The 18,147-nt window shown below is 38.5% G+C and overlaps 1 protein-coding gene across 3 annotated transcripts in view; it reads right to left on the bottom strand.

The window, feature by feature from the left end:
• The window catches only part of ZNF507 (zinc finger protein 507), a 28,655-nt gene extending 10,748 nt beyond the window's left edge, over positions 1–17,907 (bottom strand). For 2 of the 3 annotated variants that reach the window (XM_020985055.2, XM_020985056.2), the window contains exons 1-6: positions 17,656–17,907; positions 13,378–13,483; positions 12,658–12,765; positions 8,287–10,424; positions 6,187–6,304; positions 1,364–1,478 (exon numbers count right to left, since the gene is read on the bottom strand). In XM_020985055.2, coding sequence (XP_020840714.1) covers positions 1,364–1,478; positions 6,187–6,304; positions 8,287–10,419 — 2,366 coding nt within the window. In that variant the 5' untranslated portion in view covers positions 10,420–10,424; positions 12,658–12,765; positions 13,378–13,483; positions 17,656–17,907. The remainder of the gene's footprint in view (positions 1–1,363; positions 1,479–6,186; positions 6,305–8,286; positions 10,425–12,657; positions 12,766–13,377; positions 13,484–17,655) is intronic. The other variant, XM_020985054.2, reaches the window with a different exon arrangement.
• Positions 17,908–18,147: the final 240 nt, after the last annotated feature.

Below are 18,147 nucleotides of genomic sequence, written 5' to 3'. Positions count from 1 at the left end.
AATTCATGCTTTCTTCCTTTGTCACAATAAAAAAAAACTTTTTCTACTCTTAAGAACAAGGCCCACGAAAAATTCAGGGCCAAATAAATGATGAGCCCTCTATTTTAAGAATCAATTAACTGTTTATTAAGTTCTTTCTACATGAGTGGCTCTGTGCTAAGAGCTGGGATACAAAGACAAAAAAGGCAAACACTTTTTGCTCTCAGGGAGTTTATTTTATATGAGAGGAGACATCACTACTTTTAAAACTAATTCAGATATTCAAAAGGGCTTCTGGGACCAGAAAAACATCTTCAAAATACCTACACTACTCTTAACGATTATTCAATTGCAAAGTTAACTACAATTAAATTTACTTCAAGCAAATTAAACAAATCTTTAAAATAAAACATTTAAATTAAAAAAACATTAAAGGCAACTGAAGACATGACAATATATCAAGTGCTTTTAGGATTATTTATTCTTAGAAGTAAGTAATTTCTCCACATTCACAGGATTTATATTCTTGGGAAGTGGTACAAATAAAGAACTGTATATATAGATAATAAGAATTTACAAAACAAAAAAGAAATATACACTATATACAACCCTGTATTGAACACAAACAGGTTTTGATGAGACCCCTGCTCGCCCTTGTTATCATGGTTCTGTCACATCTGGACAAACTGGAGTGTCTTTAAATCCTTCCCTATAAAATTCTAGGGCCTTTGCTATAAACAGTAAATAAATTTTTTTTTAAAACTCTAAACTTCAAGGCTATATAAAGCAACAAATTATGATCTCTAAAGTTTCAGCTTTTGGAAATTCATGCTAAAAAGCAGTTTTTGTGATCAATAAAGTACCCTTTAGGTGTGATATTACAAATTTGATGACTTGCTTTAAATAGGTATACACTCAATTCTTTCAAAGGGAGGCCAAAGGTTTTCTGATTTAGGCATATTTGCTATTATGACTGGAATTCGGGTGATTCAGTCAGAATAAGCAAAATAAGTACTCCCTCCAATGAAAATTGCTGATAAATTTTATGCAAATAATTAATGTATACATGAGCCCAGCAAATATCATGAATTATAATTAAGTCACACAAAATACATACTACTTTAAGAGTGAAGCTTAAAAGTTTCTATTCCCCAGGTAAGACTAAACATCTTTGGGAGCCTCCTTTTGGTTATTAACTTTCCCAAATAGATTTGAGATCTTTAATGAAATGATGAAAAAAGTCATGGGAGGCTAAAGATGAAAGTATAGAACCCCACAGTGTAGCAAGTGGTGAATTTCTGCTTATTTTCACAACTGATTCCTTTTTACTGTTACTACATAAAATATATCATATGCACTAAAACTCTAGATCACTCACACTTACCTGTACGGCTTATCAGAGCTATGGATTCGCCTGTGATTCCGGACACCAACATAGGTTGTACTTGTGTAATCACACACATCACATTTATATAGTCTCTGGATTGAAGATCTATTACCTAGAGTGAGCATTTCAGATATTTATAAGCATAATTTCTTTGAAAAAGAAAAATCAAAACATTTGATTTCTATTATGACAGTATAAATGGATTTTTTCCCTCTTCTCCCTCTGTACTATCTTGCTTGGTGATCTCATAAGCTCCAATAGGTTCAATTATCATCTCTATGTAGATGATTTCCAGATTGCAGCCCTAATCTCTTCCCTGAGCTCCAGTCTCCTATCAACAACTGCCTTTTGGATATCTTGAATTGGATGTTCCATAAGCATTTCAAAATCAATACAGACAAAATAGAAGTAATTATTTTTCCCTTCAAATCCTTTCTTCCCAATTTTCCTGTTAGTGTCATGGGTACCACCATTTTCCCAAGTCATTCAAGCTTGAAACCTTGATGTTATCCTTGACTCCTCATCCACCTTACCCATTCAATACATTGTTAAATCTTACAGTTTTTTGCTTCACTACATCTCTCATACATGCTGGCTTCTGTTCACTAACACTGCTGCCTCTTTAGCACAGGGCCTTATTACCTTAAGCCTGGATTACTGAATTACTTTCCAATTGGTCCTTCTGCTTCAAGTCTCTCCTCATTCCACATCACCCTCCACTCAACTGCCAAAATGGTTTTCCTGAAGTGTGAGTCTATTTCACTCCCATCAACACTCATTCAATAGGCTCCAGTGACTCCACATTCAGAATTCAAAATCCTTTACAACCTGGCTCCTTTCTATCCTTCCAGCTTTCTTACACAATGCCCTCTTCCCTGCTTTCCATGAGCTAGTAGCTACATTGGCCTGCTTGAAGCTCCTTGAGCACACCCCCAATCTTGTCTCCCTGTCTTTGCACTGACTTTTGACAACTACTTTTCACTGATGCCTTCCCTTTCCCAGGTTTCCTTCAAGACTTAGTTCAAATCTGCCCTTTTGCAGGAAGTTTTTTCTGGTCTTCCCCACTACTAGTGTCTTCTCTCTGAAATTACTTTCCATTTGCCCTACATATATCTTGAATGTCCATGGTTACTTGCATGTTGTCTTCCCCAAATAAGCTGTGAGCTCTCTGAAGGCAGGGACCAAATTTTTGCCTTTCTGTATATCTGTAGCACTTAGTACAATGCCTAGCACATGGTGTCTAATAAATATTTGTTGACCGACTGACCTGAGTCTGTGATTTCAACAGTGTAGGAAACCCTTGGTGCGGCTCCATCAATACAGATAAGCAGTGTGTCTATTCAGTCTTACAGAGCTGCCTGATAGTATTGAGAGATTAAGGGACTTGCTGACAGTCACACAACTTACTTATTGTGTCGTGCTATCCCTTATGACTATGTTACATGAAAATTCATACCTTCCAGTATTAATATGGTTAATTCAGTACTCTTTCTTAGATTCAATTTTAGAATGAATATTCAAATTCCAAAGTCAGATTACCTATCCTCTCATACTCAATCAGTGAACAAAGGCTGAAAAATAATTTTCTGAACCTCAGCTGTGTCAGACAGACTTCTCAATGCCTGTGTGTGTTAACTCAAGCTGTCACAATGACCATGGGGTACCTTGTAAAGTTTTACAAAGAAACACTACTACTGTTAAGAAACTCAAAGAAGAGCATGAAGGAAATGAATGGCTAAAATCCAAGACCTGCAGTATCATGAAGTGTGGCTACAAAGGATTTGTAAGAAATTCTGTGTAAAAGGCTTAAAAGACCTCTTTACCTCTTTTGTGGAATAATGTACATGGGCATAAACTCTGTGGATTTCCTTTGTTCAGAATATATTTTACTAATTTTATATAAGATCTTATTCTACATATTTACTGATTAATGGATATAAAGGAACTTTATAAACTGCAAAATATAATTACAAGTTTTATAATCTAATGGATAGCATTTAATGAAAATGTACAGCCCACTAAAATTCAGTAAACATGTCAAGAAAAATGTGTCACTAATAAAACTCTTACATTAGGCAGACAGCTCAGTGCCTAGCTACTTAAAATCAGGTTTAGCCAATGGCAATAAAAGGTCTTTACCAAAAGAAAGCAGGTTGGCGCCCAGCTGAATAATTTGGTCTCATTTTAGTCCCCTACACATAGCATAAAGTTTTCCCAACACAATTAGCATTTCTGTTGGCAACCACAACATCGAGAACAGACTGTACAGAGGATTGAGTGTTTCGATTCCAGAACCAATCTGAGTACTGAAACACAGTATTAAGGCAAAGCAGAGAAGGGTACATTATTGTACAACATTTAGAAGAAAAAAGGCTTAGGGAAAAGACTATCGCACAATTTATAAAACTAAAATAACACAAAAGAAAACCCACGCTGAAATTTCAAAGGAACAAATACAAGTTAAAATTAAGCTTTCAAAAACTGAAATTTTCTTTCACTAATAATTACTACCAAGCTGAGCAGAATGTCCTGACAAAATCCTATAACATTAATATACACACTAATCTTAATTATAGTCTATTTAGCTATGCTCTTAATTGGTAGGTTTAAAACTTGGACACAGTTAAGAATGGCATTATTCCACACACAGTAAAAGGGAAAAAATTCGACTGATGATCTTCCTGTAAGAAATGCTGCAGCGTTATGACAATAAAATGACACCCCAGAAAGAAAAAAAGTTACCATAGCAAAGAATAAGAGATCCTACACCATTTCAAATAATTGTTTCCATGAAAATAACTGAGTGAAATCCTGTCATTTTCCTGTTCTTTTGCCACAAAGTCTTCCAATTTTAGAATGAAGGCACAGTGCACATTTGTATTGGTTGGGTAACCTCCAAACTATAAGGATAGGCGCTGGACTTAGGATTTTATTAATACTCGGGAACTGCCAGGTGAGGAAATTCCTCTACTAATATAGGTTGATATTTTCTCAGCAACTTCGAGTCACAGAACTGCCTAGAGCATTAACAGGTTAAGTGCTTGTCCAGTAATAATATAATTAGAATGTTTTTAGAAAAATTATTTCTGTCCAATATGTTTGCAAAACAGCTGCTTCCTTTACTTTTGTCATTACTAAAGGATTACTTAAGCACATAAATATGGGCAACATTTGTGTTCTGCCCTTTGTGTTTTGGTCAGAATGCCACCAATTTCATTTATCTTGTCATATCAGACAGCAAGTTCATGTACAGAGAAATGTATCAATTCCTCCCTAAATTTCATGAAAGTGTGACAAAAAATTTATGGAAAATCTTTAATTAACAAAAAAGACACACATATATATGCTTATGTGAGAATGTCTGTCAACTCAGTAACTACAAAACAAACAAGTTTAGAGAAAAAAACAAACCGAGTAGGAAAATGGCGAGTGCAGTGAAATATAAAACTATTATCAAGCAAAACAAAATGTAACAGCATGCTCAACAAGGAAGATACAGAAAAATAGGACGTGGCAGAAGTTTTCAAAATAACAAAGTAGAAGTCTAGAAACAATTAATTAGATACTGAGCTTGCATTTGTGTTTACCTTTTCAATATGGTTTTGGAAACTATAACATCCTAAGTTTAGTTTTGACAACAGGCGGTGTTGACAGTATAGTAGCCTACTTTATTCTTTCATTAGGCATTTAGAGCCCAATCATATCCAACAGCATAATGTTTGCTTGAAAGGGGATGTGCAAACATGATGAATTAAAGCACGACGAGGCATTTAGGGCTATTTCATAAACAAGAAACAGAACTGTTTTATCTCCGACATCTATCGCAGAAACAGATGCTCTATCATAAACTCTTTTGTTCTGGTTGGATTTTATAGCGATGACATCTGTTTGACAAGAGGATTCTGGTACTACAGTGGTGTCACAATTTGATTCTAAAATGTTTTTGAAACAACTATTATGCATTCGAGGGTATAATTTAATGGAACATTATTGTAGCACATTTTACTTGGAAGTAGTGTTTTTTAACTTCAATTCTTAGGAAGTTAAAAAAAAGGAGTTTGCCCTAATATGTTTTATCTCACATAAACCCTATGTACCATGCTGCTAGAGACATTTAGAGTATATCAATTAAAATGATCTGATGAGAAGCAGCCCTGCTTATTAGAGTTTATTCTAATGTTCTTGGGTATGGTGCCTGCCTTTTTATGGAATTCTAATTAGGTTTTTTACTTCTAACACAGGATATTAGCAAAAACACAGCCCATTAGTAACTATTACAATACAGCTAGAAATTTCTAACTTGATCTTCTACAAACAATACATACGAAACCTGGCAGTTATACTAGGGTTTATAGTTTGAGTAAGAGCACAGCAGGAAGATGTTGCTAAAGCTTGAGGTGTGGGACCACCATCTGCAACGTAATCTTCTCAACAGGGGCACTCAGCATCATGCTGACAAAAAAAAAGGTACAGAAAAAACTTCAGGCTTCCTATTTCTGAATTTACAGGGCTGAATGTGATGCAGAAGGAAAGTGTCTTATGGAAAGGAGGCATTTTGAAGCCAGTCACCTTTTTGAGTTTGCTTTGTGCACAAGATCTAAATTGAGACTAAGCATACACAATGCCAAGGCACTGATTGTTCTAGTAGTGACACTTATACAACCTAGGTACATCTAAGAATCTATTTGGACTTCCTCATGGTCAAAGGCCAGGGGCCCAGGTTTTCCTTTGGAGAAATCTACCTAATAGGCCATATTTCTCCACACACCAGTAAAAAATATAATTTTGTATGTAGCACATGCAAAAAAAAAATTGAGTACCTTCCCGAACACATTTTCCTTCAGCTGCCTCATTTGAAAGTATTGGTTCATTTGGATTTACTTTTGACAAGTTATCTGGAACACTATGTCGCTCTCTCTCATGGTTCCTCAGCTGGCTCTGGAAAGTTGAGAGAAGTATGTTACTTTTAAAAAAAAATACACACACACAAAAATACACATTTGAAAAACAAAGCACTTCAAATATCCTTATAAAACACAATTCTGTTAGTCACAGACAATGAGATTCAAGGAAAAATAACTGAAGAAACTACAAGAACAAAAGCTGTTTTCCTTTTAGATATTTTTTAAAAGAACACTACCACTACTTTTTGTGCATGTGTACAGTGAATTGTATACATATACACACATAATCTGATATAAAATCACTGGTAGATTTTCACAAGGAAGAAACCCCTCTGATTTCCATACTGTAACTTTCTGAATAAGAATAATGCCCTCACAGTGAAAATTAGCTAGAAATTTGTAACTGTACCTAACTTTTTCCTTTGGTATTTTTAGAGATCCCTAGTGTGAGTGCCTTCCTCCATCAAGGCAGATCACAACCCTTCTATATTTTAAATGAGCTGCCCTGGCTGAAATATTCATCCCAAGAGCCAACCTTCTGGTGATGAATCTCTCTAAAGTTAGCTTGGTTGGTCCTAGGCTGACAGACATGCAGTCTGTCACCAGCCCAGCCTTGACTCCTTCTTCCCTGCTGGGTGGATTGTACTCTGCTGGCATAAGCTTTCATGTCCTCAAGAGACATCCAAGGAAGATTTAAGTAGATGGATTTTTTCCCCCTTAAAAATTTTTTTTAAAAAGGGTACCAATTTGAATCTTTTACTTTAGTGCCCCACAAGATGTGGAACAAAACTGACATAATGACTAAACTGAATAACAAAAGAAATGAAGTACAGACATGTTCTAAGAAGAATAAATCTACCTATTTGAATGAGTTGCCTGTCTAGAGGTCCTGTTTCATAAGTGTCTTAAGGAAAATCCATTTTTTAAAAGTTTTACCCTCCTTGTAGCTTTCACTTTAAATGTCATCATTTGCCTTCTCACTACTAAGGGTTTCAGGTCCACTCAAACTGGCTGGGAAAGTTTGTATTGCAACTACCCCTTTGGAAGTTACAATGAATTTTTAGATCACCTAGTGTCTATGTCTGGTTCCAAACCATGAAGTGATTTGTCCTAAGTCATAGAGATGCTACCATACATGAAATCCAAACCTAGGTCTCAGACTCCAACCCTAGACTCCAACTCTAACCCACTAGAAGCTGTCTCAATTCATGATGGCCAAGTAAGTTAAACTCAAGGAAGATGGCTGAGAAATAGCCATTAAACCTCTGAGCCCTAACAAAAATAAATTCTGAGCACGTAGGAACTAATGTTCATGTTCACTGGTAAACTGACAATAATTCTACTTCAATACAAGCTCATAATGCAGTGGATTTTTAAATGTCCTTCCTCCCCACCCCAAATTCTTCTCCTAAAAAGAAAAGATGTCAGGACTAAAAGGAGAAATTACAACTGCTTTCAAAAATCACATACTTAGGTGAAGTACCCCAAAGACAGTACATATTCAACAAATGTTTGCTTAACTAAACCAGTGTGAAAAAATCCAATTTTAAGGATGGGAAAACCAGAGAGCAGAGAGTTTACATATCCTGATCATGTTCTGTTGATGAGTTATTTGTAATAACATTTAATGCATTGCTGGTTCTTAGCCTTTTGAACAGCTACTGATGGTCACATGGGATCCAATATTAGTTGATCATCAAGCTATTTATTGTTTGTCATCCTTGCTACATAACATGCACCTGGACACTGTAGAAAGATCTGCCTCCATCAAAATAAGTAACATGCAGAAGCTGTCAAGAAAGCAGCTTCTGAGAAGAATGCTGGACTAGCAGTCAGAAAGCCTGGGTTCTAGTCTCAGTCTTGCCACTAAGTAGTGATGTGACCTTGGACAGTAAGTCCCTTAATCTGTTCAGGCTCAGTTTCTTTTTCTATCTGCAAAATTAGGGGGGTGGGCTATGTGAGCTCTAAGATCCTTTCTAGTTCTGACACTCTGATTTCACAAGGAAAAATGTTTACCTTATAATGAAAAGATTCTTCACACTGTTTGCATTGGTACATCCTGGTTTTACAGTGGTTGATCATGTGGCTCTCTAGATCCTTGCTGTTGTCAGCTATGTGCTCACAGATAGGACACTGGTAAGGCTGTCTTTGTCGGTGGACTCGCAAGTGCTGTTTAATGTAGCCCTTGTTACCACTAGTATAGTGACATAACCGGCAACGGTATGGTCGATCAGCATTAGGGATAAATTCTACCAAGTTGCTTCCAGGCAAGCTTGTATCACCAGCTGGTTGACACTGGGCATTGTCCTGCAATTCTTTCAAAATGTCATCATCTGAAGCATTCTGATCTGTCCTTTCCCTCAATTTTTCAATTACAGTGAGCAGGGACATGCTGATACCCATTTTAACAGGAACTTCTGATAATTCCTGTTTGTCTTCTGTAAGTTCTACCAATGTAGAGTCACTTTGGTTAAAGCTAGTTAACACTTCTGAAGAGTTAAGTGGAGACATCAATTTAGAATAAGCTGCTATAGTACTTTCAACTTGTCGCTGCCCAGTATCTGGATCTAAAAGGTTTACATCCCCATAGTGTCCAAGACTGGCTCGTGTTAATTCTGCAGCCCTTATAGGCATTGTTACTAGAGCTTCTGCTGCTAAAGAATGCAGCCTTAGGGACTCAGAATTTGTCCTTCTCCGGCCTGGAGGGGCATTCTCATCAGCAGCCAGAACTTTATTTGAGATTATCTCATTGTCTTTCTTCTCAGGATTGCTCCATCCTATGATCACTTCTTCAATTTCAACAGTGCTTTTATCAGTATGATAAATTTCATCTGTTTCTTCATGCACAATCTGGGTTTTTGTGGAGATCAGGTTTTTTTCCTCTTCCATGTCAGTATTCATCAGAAAAGGTTTTTGTAATACTGTTTCTTCAGCACTAGGCAAACGTTCCACTATTACATTAACATGACCTTTTTTATTTGGGCTGCAGTTAATGATTTTCTGTGCTGATGAAAGTAGGCTATCAGCCATCAGACTGTCCTCTGTATCAGACATCACCTCCAACATTTCTTCTCCACTGGGGTCAAGGGTAGTCGACTGCCTTAGGCTTTCACTTACTTCTCTATTTTGTTCAATAGATCTGCATGACAGCTGCTCTGAACTACAGATCTGTACCTGAACAGACTGCCCATTATGAACACCCAACTCATCATCCTCTAGAGCAAGAACTACTGTTTCAACCCTTTGACCTGTGGTAGCTGAAGAGTCTGACAAGCCCAGAGTCTCATTTTCCTCTTCAAAAATTGGATAGGAACAATCCACTTCCCCTGCATGCTTCCAAGCATGTGTTTTCAACATTCTCTGCTGACCACAAGTGTAACTACAAATCAAGCATCGGTACATGCCATACTGCTCACACGTGTACCATTTTCTCCTCCCCATTTCTGCCACAGAAGCAGCTCGGATTGTTTGCATGTCATTATTGTCCAAGTTCACAGCGAGGTCCGCAACTGTTTTGAGATTCCCTTCTATTGTTCCCTGAATCGAGGGGTTGGAGAGGCCAATGCACTGCTGACCTTTGGATTCAACAGGAGTTTTGGCATCATTTCCATGGTAATTTAAAATGTGAGCTTCAAGTTCTTCTTGGCTTTTGGATACAAAATGGCACTCAGAGCACACTAAGATCACTTCATTCTGCTGACCATGCTGTTTGATATGCTCTTTTAACACAGACAAAGAAGAAGATAGAAACTTACAAAGACTGCATTGGTAACACATAGCCTTTCTATTATTCTGTGGAAAATAGTCAGTAATATAATAATCTGCTTGCAGCTCTTCAGTCCTTTTGGTGCCAGCAGCAGGTAGTTCAATTGTTTTGGCTGGAATCTCACAAAGGTCTTGTGTTTCAAGAGAAAGCACTGAAGCATTTGGATGAGAGCGTTTTTTCCCAATTAAAAGGCATCTTTGTGACTTTTCACTTTCTACAATCTTGCTCAATTTCTGGATAACATCAATAAGTGGATCCGTTTTATATTTTCTCTGTTCATCACCTATTTCCAATGATGGACTGATGACAGCTTCAGAAATCAATACAGCTTCTTGTTCACCAATACCTGGTACCAATACTGCAACACTGCTGGTATCTTCCATGATATCTAAGAGGTAATATTGTACAACAGAATAAAATGTCAGGTTACAAAAAAATTACTGTTATGTTTTGAATTTTTATTATTAAAAATATTTAACAAGAACAAGAGACCAGCATTGTTTAACTATTTAAAGTTATAGTGCCCATATTTTAAATATCACATCATGTATCTAGCTGCTGCCCTAGTTACTTTCTGCAGTTTTATAGGTCCTCTCAAAAATGAGACCTTCTAGCTCTTTATGTTAATTAACTTTAACCTCTCTACCTTTCCTTCCCAATAATGTGACTCCACAGGTTTCTTGCTGTCTTTATCCCCCTACCAGATCCCTGCTAATTTCTCACTCATATTTTGTCCCATTCTCATAGCTCCCAAAGAAGTAGTCCCGACCTTCTGGATCAAAAAATGAAACACTGTTATAAGTAAGGAACCTGTAGCCACATGTGGCCCTTTAGGTCCTCAAGTGTGGCCCTCTGATGGAATCCAAACTTCACAGAACAAATCCCCTTAATAAAAGGATTTGTTCTGAAAACTTGGACTCAGTTAAAAGGCTGTACCCAAGGGCCTAGAAGGCCATATGTGTCCTTGAGGCTGCAGGTACCCCACCCCCTGCCCTATACTATCAGTGCATCTGAGAGCACTCTGAAATAGCACTATAGATAGCCAGTATAGGACTGACAACAAATAATTCTCAAACTACTTACTCTATCTCATTCTGACTTTAAGAAAAATAAATACAGAAACTTCTAGCACAAATTTCTGCTAGTTTCCTCATATAAAATTCTTTTTGGAATTACAAAAACACAGCAACATATTGTATTATAAACTACTGTATTTTTACTATACAAATGAAACTAATGAAAAAACAATGAGTCTAGTTCCTTCTTTTACTTCCTTTGAAATAAACCAAGGATAAACCACAAACATTGCTGTGGTTTTTTCCAGAGGTCAAACAGTTGAGTGGTGAACTGCTAAATGGGTTTGTGGGAATATGCATGGATTTTGCTTTTTCTGAAAGAGAAGGTGAGGAAAAAAAGCATTATGTCCTACCCACGCTACAGTTCTAGACACGTGTATGGGTCTAAGTAAGAATTAACTGTGGTCTCCAACCTATACTTTACAAAGCACTGTGGACAAAGTAGTAACTTCACCAGTTCAGAAACTCTTATGGACTTGATTATTAGAAGAGGTCTGGATTATATTTCCCCTTCAAACATCTCAACTGACTTGCACTGAAATTAAATTGTTAATTTGGATTTCAATTTTGTGTTCAGGCTTTCCCCCCCATTACCACATCATTCTTCATTTTAGCCAAGCATACTATGGAATTTTTATTCATGAGTTCCAAATGTCCAAGAATGGTTAAACCTTTACTTGAGCCTTGCCCCAAGCCTACAGGTCCCAAGTCAGGAATGGAAAAAAAAAACACCCCAAACCGCCTCAAAACCAAAACTTTCTTTATCTGCTTTCCAAGCCATTCAAGTTCAGATTGTTCTATATATTGGTAGAGAGCTAAATCTTTCTACATGACTGTTGGTAAACGCCTGAATTTTAGTGGCACACTATTCATACTTTTCTCATACATGTATCACCCTACTTCATATTACAGTAGTCTGTATACATGTTCAGAAGATCACAAGTTTCTTGCACAGGCCATTTTTGTCTATATATCCTGAGTGTCTAGTATATTGCCTTACACGTAATAGTAGGTAATTAATGTCTATTGAACTGAGTTTACTATCTTATTCCTCCCAATATATTTTAAGCCTCCCCAAGGGCAGAAACTGTGTTACTCATTTCTTTTGCCTTGCTCAGGGGTGGGGAACCTGTGGCCTCGAGGCCACATGTGGCTGTCTAGGTCCTCAAGTGAAGCCTTTTGAATGAATTCAAACTTACAGAACAAATCCCCTTAATAAAAGGATTTGTTCTGTGAAGTTTAGGTTTAGTCAAAGGGCCTCACTTGAGGACCTAAAGGGCCACGTGTGGCTCCTGGCCTTGCTCATGTCTTACCCTTACTTCTATGAATCCAGTTATAAATCAAAAATTGATTAGACAATGAGTTTAACCCTTTGGAACTTTGAAAGCTCTTTAAACAAGAAATTCAGAAGTCCCTTGAGATTCTAATGGGTTCTAATGATCTGAAATTTGAGAGAATAAATTAACATGAAAAGTAATACCCATGCAAGTTGATTTACAAAACATATGCAAACATGTAAGAACTAGCTCAATGTACTCTACCCACCTACAAGGTACAAAGGTGACTTATACTATCGTTCCTCTACTTGATGATACAATAGAAGGGAGACAAAGCAATGTAAATTGTTCCCAGTCGATGTTTCTTTGTATATTCCTAAGGAAACAAAAGGGCAAAGATGAGAAAATTGGCCTTATGACAAGAAAAAAATTAATACAGAAAACGATGACAAAACAAGTGGGTTTTAGAATCTGCTGTAGCTTAAGTAGAAATGGGAATCAGGAGTTAATGGAATTTTAGAGCAATTGCTTAAGATGTGAATATCAACTTTAAGGCTACATACATAAGATATGGGTATAGGAATGATAGCAATAAAATTGGCATGACAATGTAAAGGATAACAAGAAACACCTGAATAACCAGTTTGGATTCACACATAAAGTTGTTTAAAAGTCAAATCACATTAAAACAAAAGTCACTGGGGGAAAATGCAAAAGGCTGGATTACTTTCTTTAACAATCAGTAAACTACAATAGTGGAAACTGACATGTACTCTCCATAGTAATCACTCTAATAGGCAATTCTGCTTAACTGTTTTTGGAGTCTATACTTTGCAGGGCTATGTTGAGAGTGTTGATATTACAGCTTGTTAAGTTAAAACACATAAAAATATTTTTTATAATTAAAATATGCTAAACCAGCAGCTTATATAAAAGTGGGGAAGGGGAAGAGGAAAGAGGGGAGGAAGATAAAAAGGAGTGATAGTACCTTAAGGTCTGCTCTTTTGAATTTTCCAAGTTATGTCACTGTACTCAGCTAACGTGGCACTGGAGATGTGGATCTTTACAAGTCCAGGGATAGAGCAATAATATACCTGAAAGATAAGGGGATAGAATAAAAAGGTTTAAATACTCCCTTCTGAGTTACGGCAAGAAATAGTACATTTATACATGAAAACCTCCCTATACACAAGATGGTATATGAAAATGTTAGACAAATTATATAAACTATAAATGCCAAACAATTTCAAAGACAGGTAAGATTATTCCTGGCTGACAACACAACAAAATGATTCCCAGAGAAGGCAGGCTATAAGCTGACCTTTGAAGGATGAGTAGGATTTGAAAAAAAAAGCAACCAGTATAAGATAATACTGTAAGAGGTCACAAGGCAGTTCACAAATATTGGAGTTCAGAAGAAGGAGATCACTTTGGACTGGGCCAATAGCTTCTGAGAGGAGGTAAGATTTAAGTTATTCAAGGAGACCTGAATAGGTAGAATACAGGTGTTAGGTAGTAGTGATGCCATGTGGGTAATCCTACAAAGGTGAAAATAAACATAATGTATTTGGAGAATTTGGGAGGTATGGTAAATAAGGCTGTAAATGTAGGTTGGGGCCAGACTGAGGAGGGACTGAAATACTAGGCTAAGAAAGTTAAAATTCTTTATGCTGTAGCACATAACAAAGTATCTAACAGTTCTTAGCAGGGATGCCTTGTTTACAGTAGGTACTCAGTGAATATATATTGAACAAATGACTGACGGTATAAAACTATTTACTCAAAACACGGAAAGTTGGTAAAAATGTGAATCTCAAAGTATGCTATACAATTTTCCTAACCAGAATTCTTAATTTTCCATAATGGTCAAGGGCTTATAATTAAAGTCTTTCTCAAGCTAAGTGTGAACCAATCTATTCCAATTGTCTTAATTTTCTTACTATTTGCTATCCAGTTTATATTAGCATTTAATTAATTTTCTTATAGTGTTTGCATTATGGTAACCACTAAAAAATAAAGGCAAACAATTCGTGTTATTGGGTGAGTTGGATAAATAGTATAGTTTTCTGTGCTGATGCATGAAGATATAGTTTAATATACTAAAAGGAAGTTTCTTTAAAACTTCACAAGCAGCATCTTCCCCATGAAGTCTTTCCTGAACTTACTTTTATACATTATTTATTTACATGTTGTCTCCCTTAATGGGAAGTAAGCATCTTGAGAGTAGAAACAATTTCATTTTGTCTCTGTATCTTTAGTGCCTAGTACAGTCAGTGGCTAGCACAAGGTAGCTGCTTAATAAATGTTTGGTAACTGATAACTATCAAAGGCGAAAATTACATGTGGATGATGGGCAGGCCACATCCATTTGTAAGTTAATCAGTCACACTCGTATTTCTATTATCAACTATGATCATGTGTATTTGAATTAAGATAAGTTCATGCATTAAAGAACCTTGAATTTTCTAGGAAGGTCCCAGACTCAGTATTTTCACAAGAATTCCGTAAGCAAGGTCCTGTTCTAATTTAACTAACTGATAAGATCCTTCATAACAGAAGCACCACTGATGTTATCTCCTGTTTTGGTGTCAGAATAAATGTTTAAAATGACCAACCTTAAAGTTCACCGAGTAATACAGATTCTTTAACTGAAAAGAAGAGTAAGAGGTCTGGATCTTTCAAATCAAATAAATGTTGAAACTAATAAAGTTCCAATTATGAATTTTCAAAGTTAAGTCATACATTTCTTTCCCAAGATGAATCAAATATTAAGCCTGAACAAAAATGTGCATATAGCATTGAGTTCCAAACTACTTAAGAGTTCAAGGAAATATTTACATAGAACAAATAATCAAATTACGTGATATAAATATATCTTAAATATAAATAGGCCAAGATTTTTTAAAAAGTGAATCAGTAAAAAACAAAGCAAAAAAAATCCCCCAAACCACTATAAACCTCTCCATCTACATGTAGAAGTGAATATGCACTCTGTATCTTATATCATAGCTGCTTTTGTTCTCAAAATGTTATTTACTGCTTTTATCTGATTGGCTGAACATACTTTCTAAAAGATTTAAAAATTAGAAACTCATGAGTTTCTCTGCAAATTAAAAAAAATCTATCTCAATCTGAAAGGTGATACCATGAATCTCATAACTGTTCTTTACATTTGTTAAAATAGAGATATTTGTTCTTCAATTCTATTGCTTCTGTCCCAGTCTATTACATTAAAAAAAAAGAAAAGAAATAACTTCCTCTTTAATTGTAACCAGGGAGGAAAAAAAAAGTTAGAACACACCCCTTGAATGTTTTATCTAGTTAGCAACTACCCCCTCCCTTCCGGTTAAGTAAATAGTTCACAGAGCTGAGGGGAAAGTGAATTTTCTGAGCTTTGAAGGTTAACATTAACCTTCAGGTACACTAGGGAAGTAAAGCCTTCTGGATAGATTTTCTGTTCTAAATTACTAGGAGCATCCTGTAAAAAGAGATAGGCACCAAAGACTGAAGACAGGATAAAGACATATCTATTAATTAGTGGATATAGGTCAATATAGCTTGATATCCTCCAAAACAAAGACTAAAAAGATGGCCCCATAGGGCGAAACAGAACTCAATCAATGAGTCATCCAGACCTCCCCTACTTCCATTCACTCACACTAGCCCCAGGGCTGGGAAGGGCCCCAAACCAAAGTGACTAGAGTAGGCCTGGAGACTTGGGAAACTCATTCCAGTGAGTGCAAAAAGGATATAGGCATTTCTCCAATCTACAAAATGAGGGAACTGGGCTAGTCCATCTTCTAAGTACCTTCTAGCTCTAGTACTCAATGAAGCTATGAAACTCAAAGAAGCAAACCCCCTGTGATTTCAGTCACAGATTTTCAACAGCAAACATGGAGTCATTAACAAGAAACCAAATTTGCTCATCACAGTAGTTTAATAAACAGTTATTGAATGAACGCTTCTGGGGGGAATGGCGTAAAAAGACAAGAAGAACTAAGCACAAGGAGAATAAGTGAAACAGTAGGGGAAAGGTAATTTCTCTCTTTAAGGTGGGTAGAACAGTGGATTTCACTGTAGACATGACAATGTTGCTCAGTTTCAATCCACATCGCCTTGGACTAGTCACTGAATGTTTCTGGGGACTCGATTCTGTCATCAGTAAAATGGGGGTAATACGAGGGCCCTCTCACAGTTTAACTGTGAGGTTCAAATGATTAGTAACTTAATAATATCATGAAAAACGGCCGTACTACAGATAAGGTGTAAGGAGGCCTTGGTTGGGGTACTTTGCCTGATATCTCTGAACTTGTTAAAAAGATCATAATAACTGCAGTACTTTGTGATCCTCCATAGGCTTCAAGACACTGCCCAAGGGGTCCATGACAAAAATGGTTATGAATACCTGACTAAGTTCAAATCTCAGCTGTGAGCCTTCTAGTAGCATGGACCTGAGCAACTGTCTTCAACGTCCTAGGCCTGTTTTCCTCCACCTGTAGCAAGGGTAGAATGGGAAAGCTAGTGTGGCTCCAGACTGCTCTGGGGTCAGGGAGACCTGGGTTCAACTCCTGCCTCCAAACACACATTGGCTGGGAGACCTTGGCTAAGTCCCTTAAACCTGTTCCAGCTCGCTGGGACACAATTCTACAAGGCGCAGATCTGCATTGGTGGAGGGGTTTTCCTCAAGAGGAAGCAAACAACCCTCAAGGAGACAGCCGACCCTCCCCCTTCCCCTGCCGACCGAGATGATTACTGTTAGTTACCCTTCACGGGCGGAGGCTCAGGAGTTTTCCGCAGCTGCCGGGATGCAGGGCGGAGCATCCGCTTCTCCTCCCCGCAGCCCGCGCTGTCCCATCCTCGGAGCTGGGAAAGAGAAGCGGCGGGGGCGGCCCGCCCGCGGAGGGGGGGCTGCACGGGCGAGCCACACGCGGAGGGGAGGGGGCACGAGGGTGAGGGGACGCGGGGGTCGGCGGCACGCAGGCGGCGGCACACGGTAGGGAGCACGCGGCCGAGGTGGGGGGAGGACGCGGCGCGGGCGCCGGCTCGTGCGGCGGGATGCCGGAGGCGGCGCGCGAGGACCGGGTTCCCCGCGGGGCGCGCCGCGGAGGCACATCCGGAGGCCTGAGGAGTTGGGGGGGGGGATGCCGGGCAGCCCCGGGCAGGCGTGAACGAGCCAGTGCAGGACTGAGGGCCGGGGCGGCCCAAAGCGGAGGACTGGAGTGACCGGGGTGAGGGGGTGCTGCTGTGGGGAAGTGGGTCGTGATACCTGCGGGTCCGGCGGCTTCGACAGCGGCAGTTGCCCCTTCTTCGGCGGGTCCTCCGTCCCGGCCGCTCGAGAGCCTTCCCCCCAAACACACGGCCCCCTCCCTCCACGTGGCTCCCTCTCTTTTCTTGAGAAAAAAAATAAAAATTAAAAAAAATTTTTTCCTTTCCCCCTAGTACTTTGTACCCCCTCCCCAACTTGAGCTTCAAAATGGCGGTGATGGAGATGAGATCACGTGATCATCGGACCGAGTCAGGTGACCTCCTGAGGGTGTGCGCTTCGGGGCTCGGGCGGGGGGAGCGGCGAAGGAGGGATGTTGAGGAAAGGGCTGGGCGGGGTCTGCGGGAGACGGGGCGGGGAAACGGGGCGCTATTTCTTTCGCTCCTCCCCTGCATGGGGAGACTTAGAAGCCCAGACTCAGGTTCACGCAGCTAGTTACTCTACCTTGTTCTCCCATTTTCTCCGTCCCCCGTTTCCCAAATCCAGGAGGGAGTC

Source organism: Phascolarctos cinereus, unplaced genomic scaffold (assembly GCF_003287225.1).
Source record: "Phascolarctos cinereus isolate Bilbo 61053 unplaced genomic scaffold, phaCin_HiC Scaffold_2;HRSCAF=192, whole genome shotgun sequence".
NCBI classification, from domain to species: domain Eukaryota; kingdom Metazoa; phylum Chordata; class Mammalia; order Diprotodontia; family Phascolarctidae; genus Phascolarctos; species Phascolarctos cinereus.
This window is presented reverse-complemented; position numbering and strand designations above follow the sequence as displayed.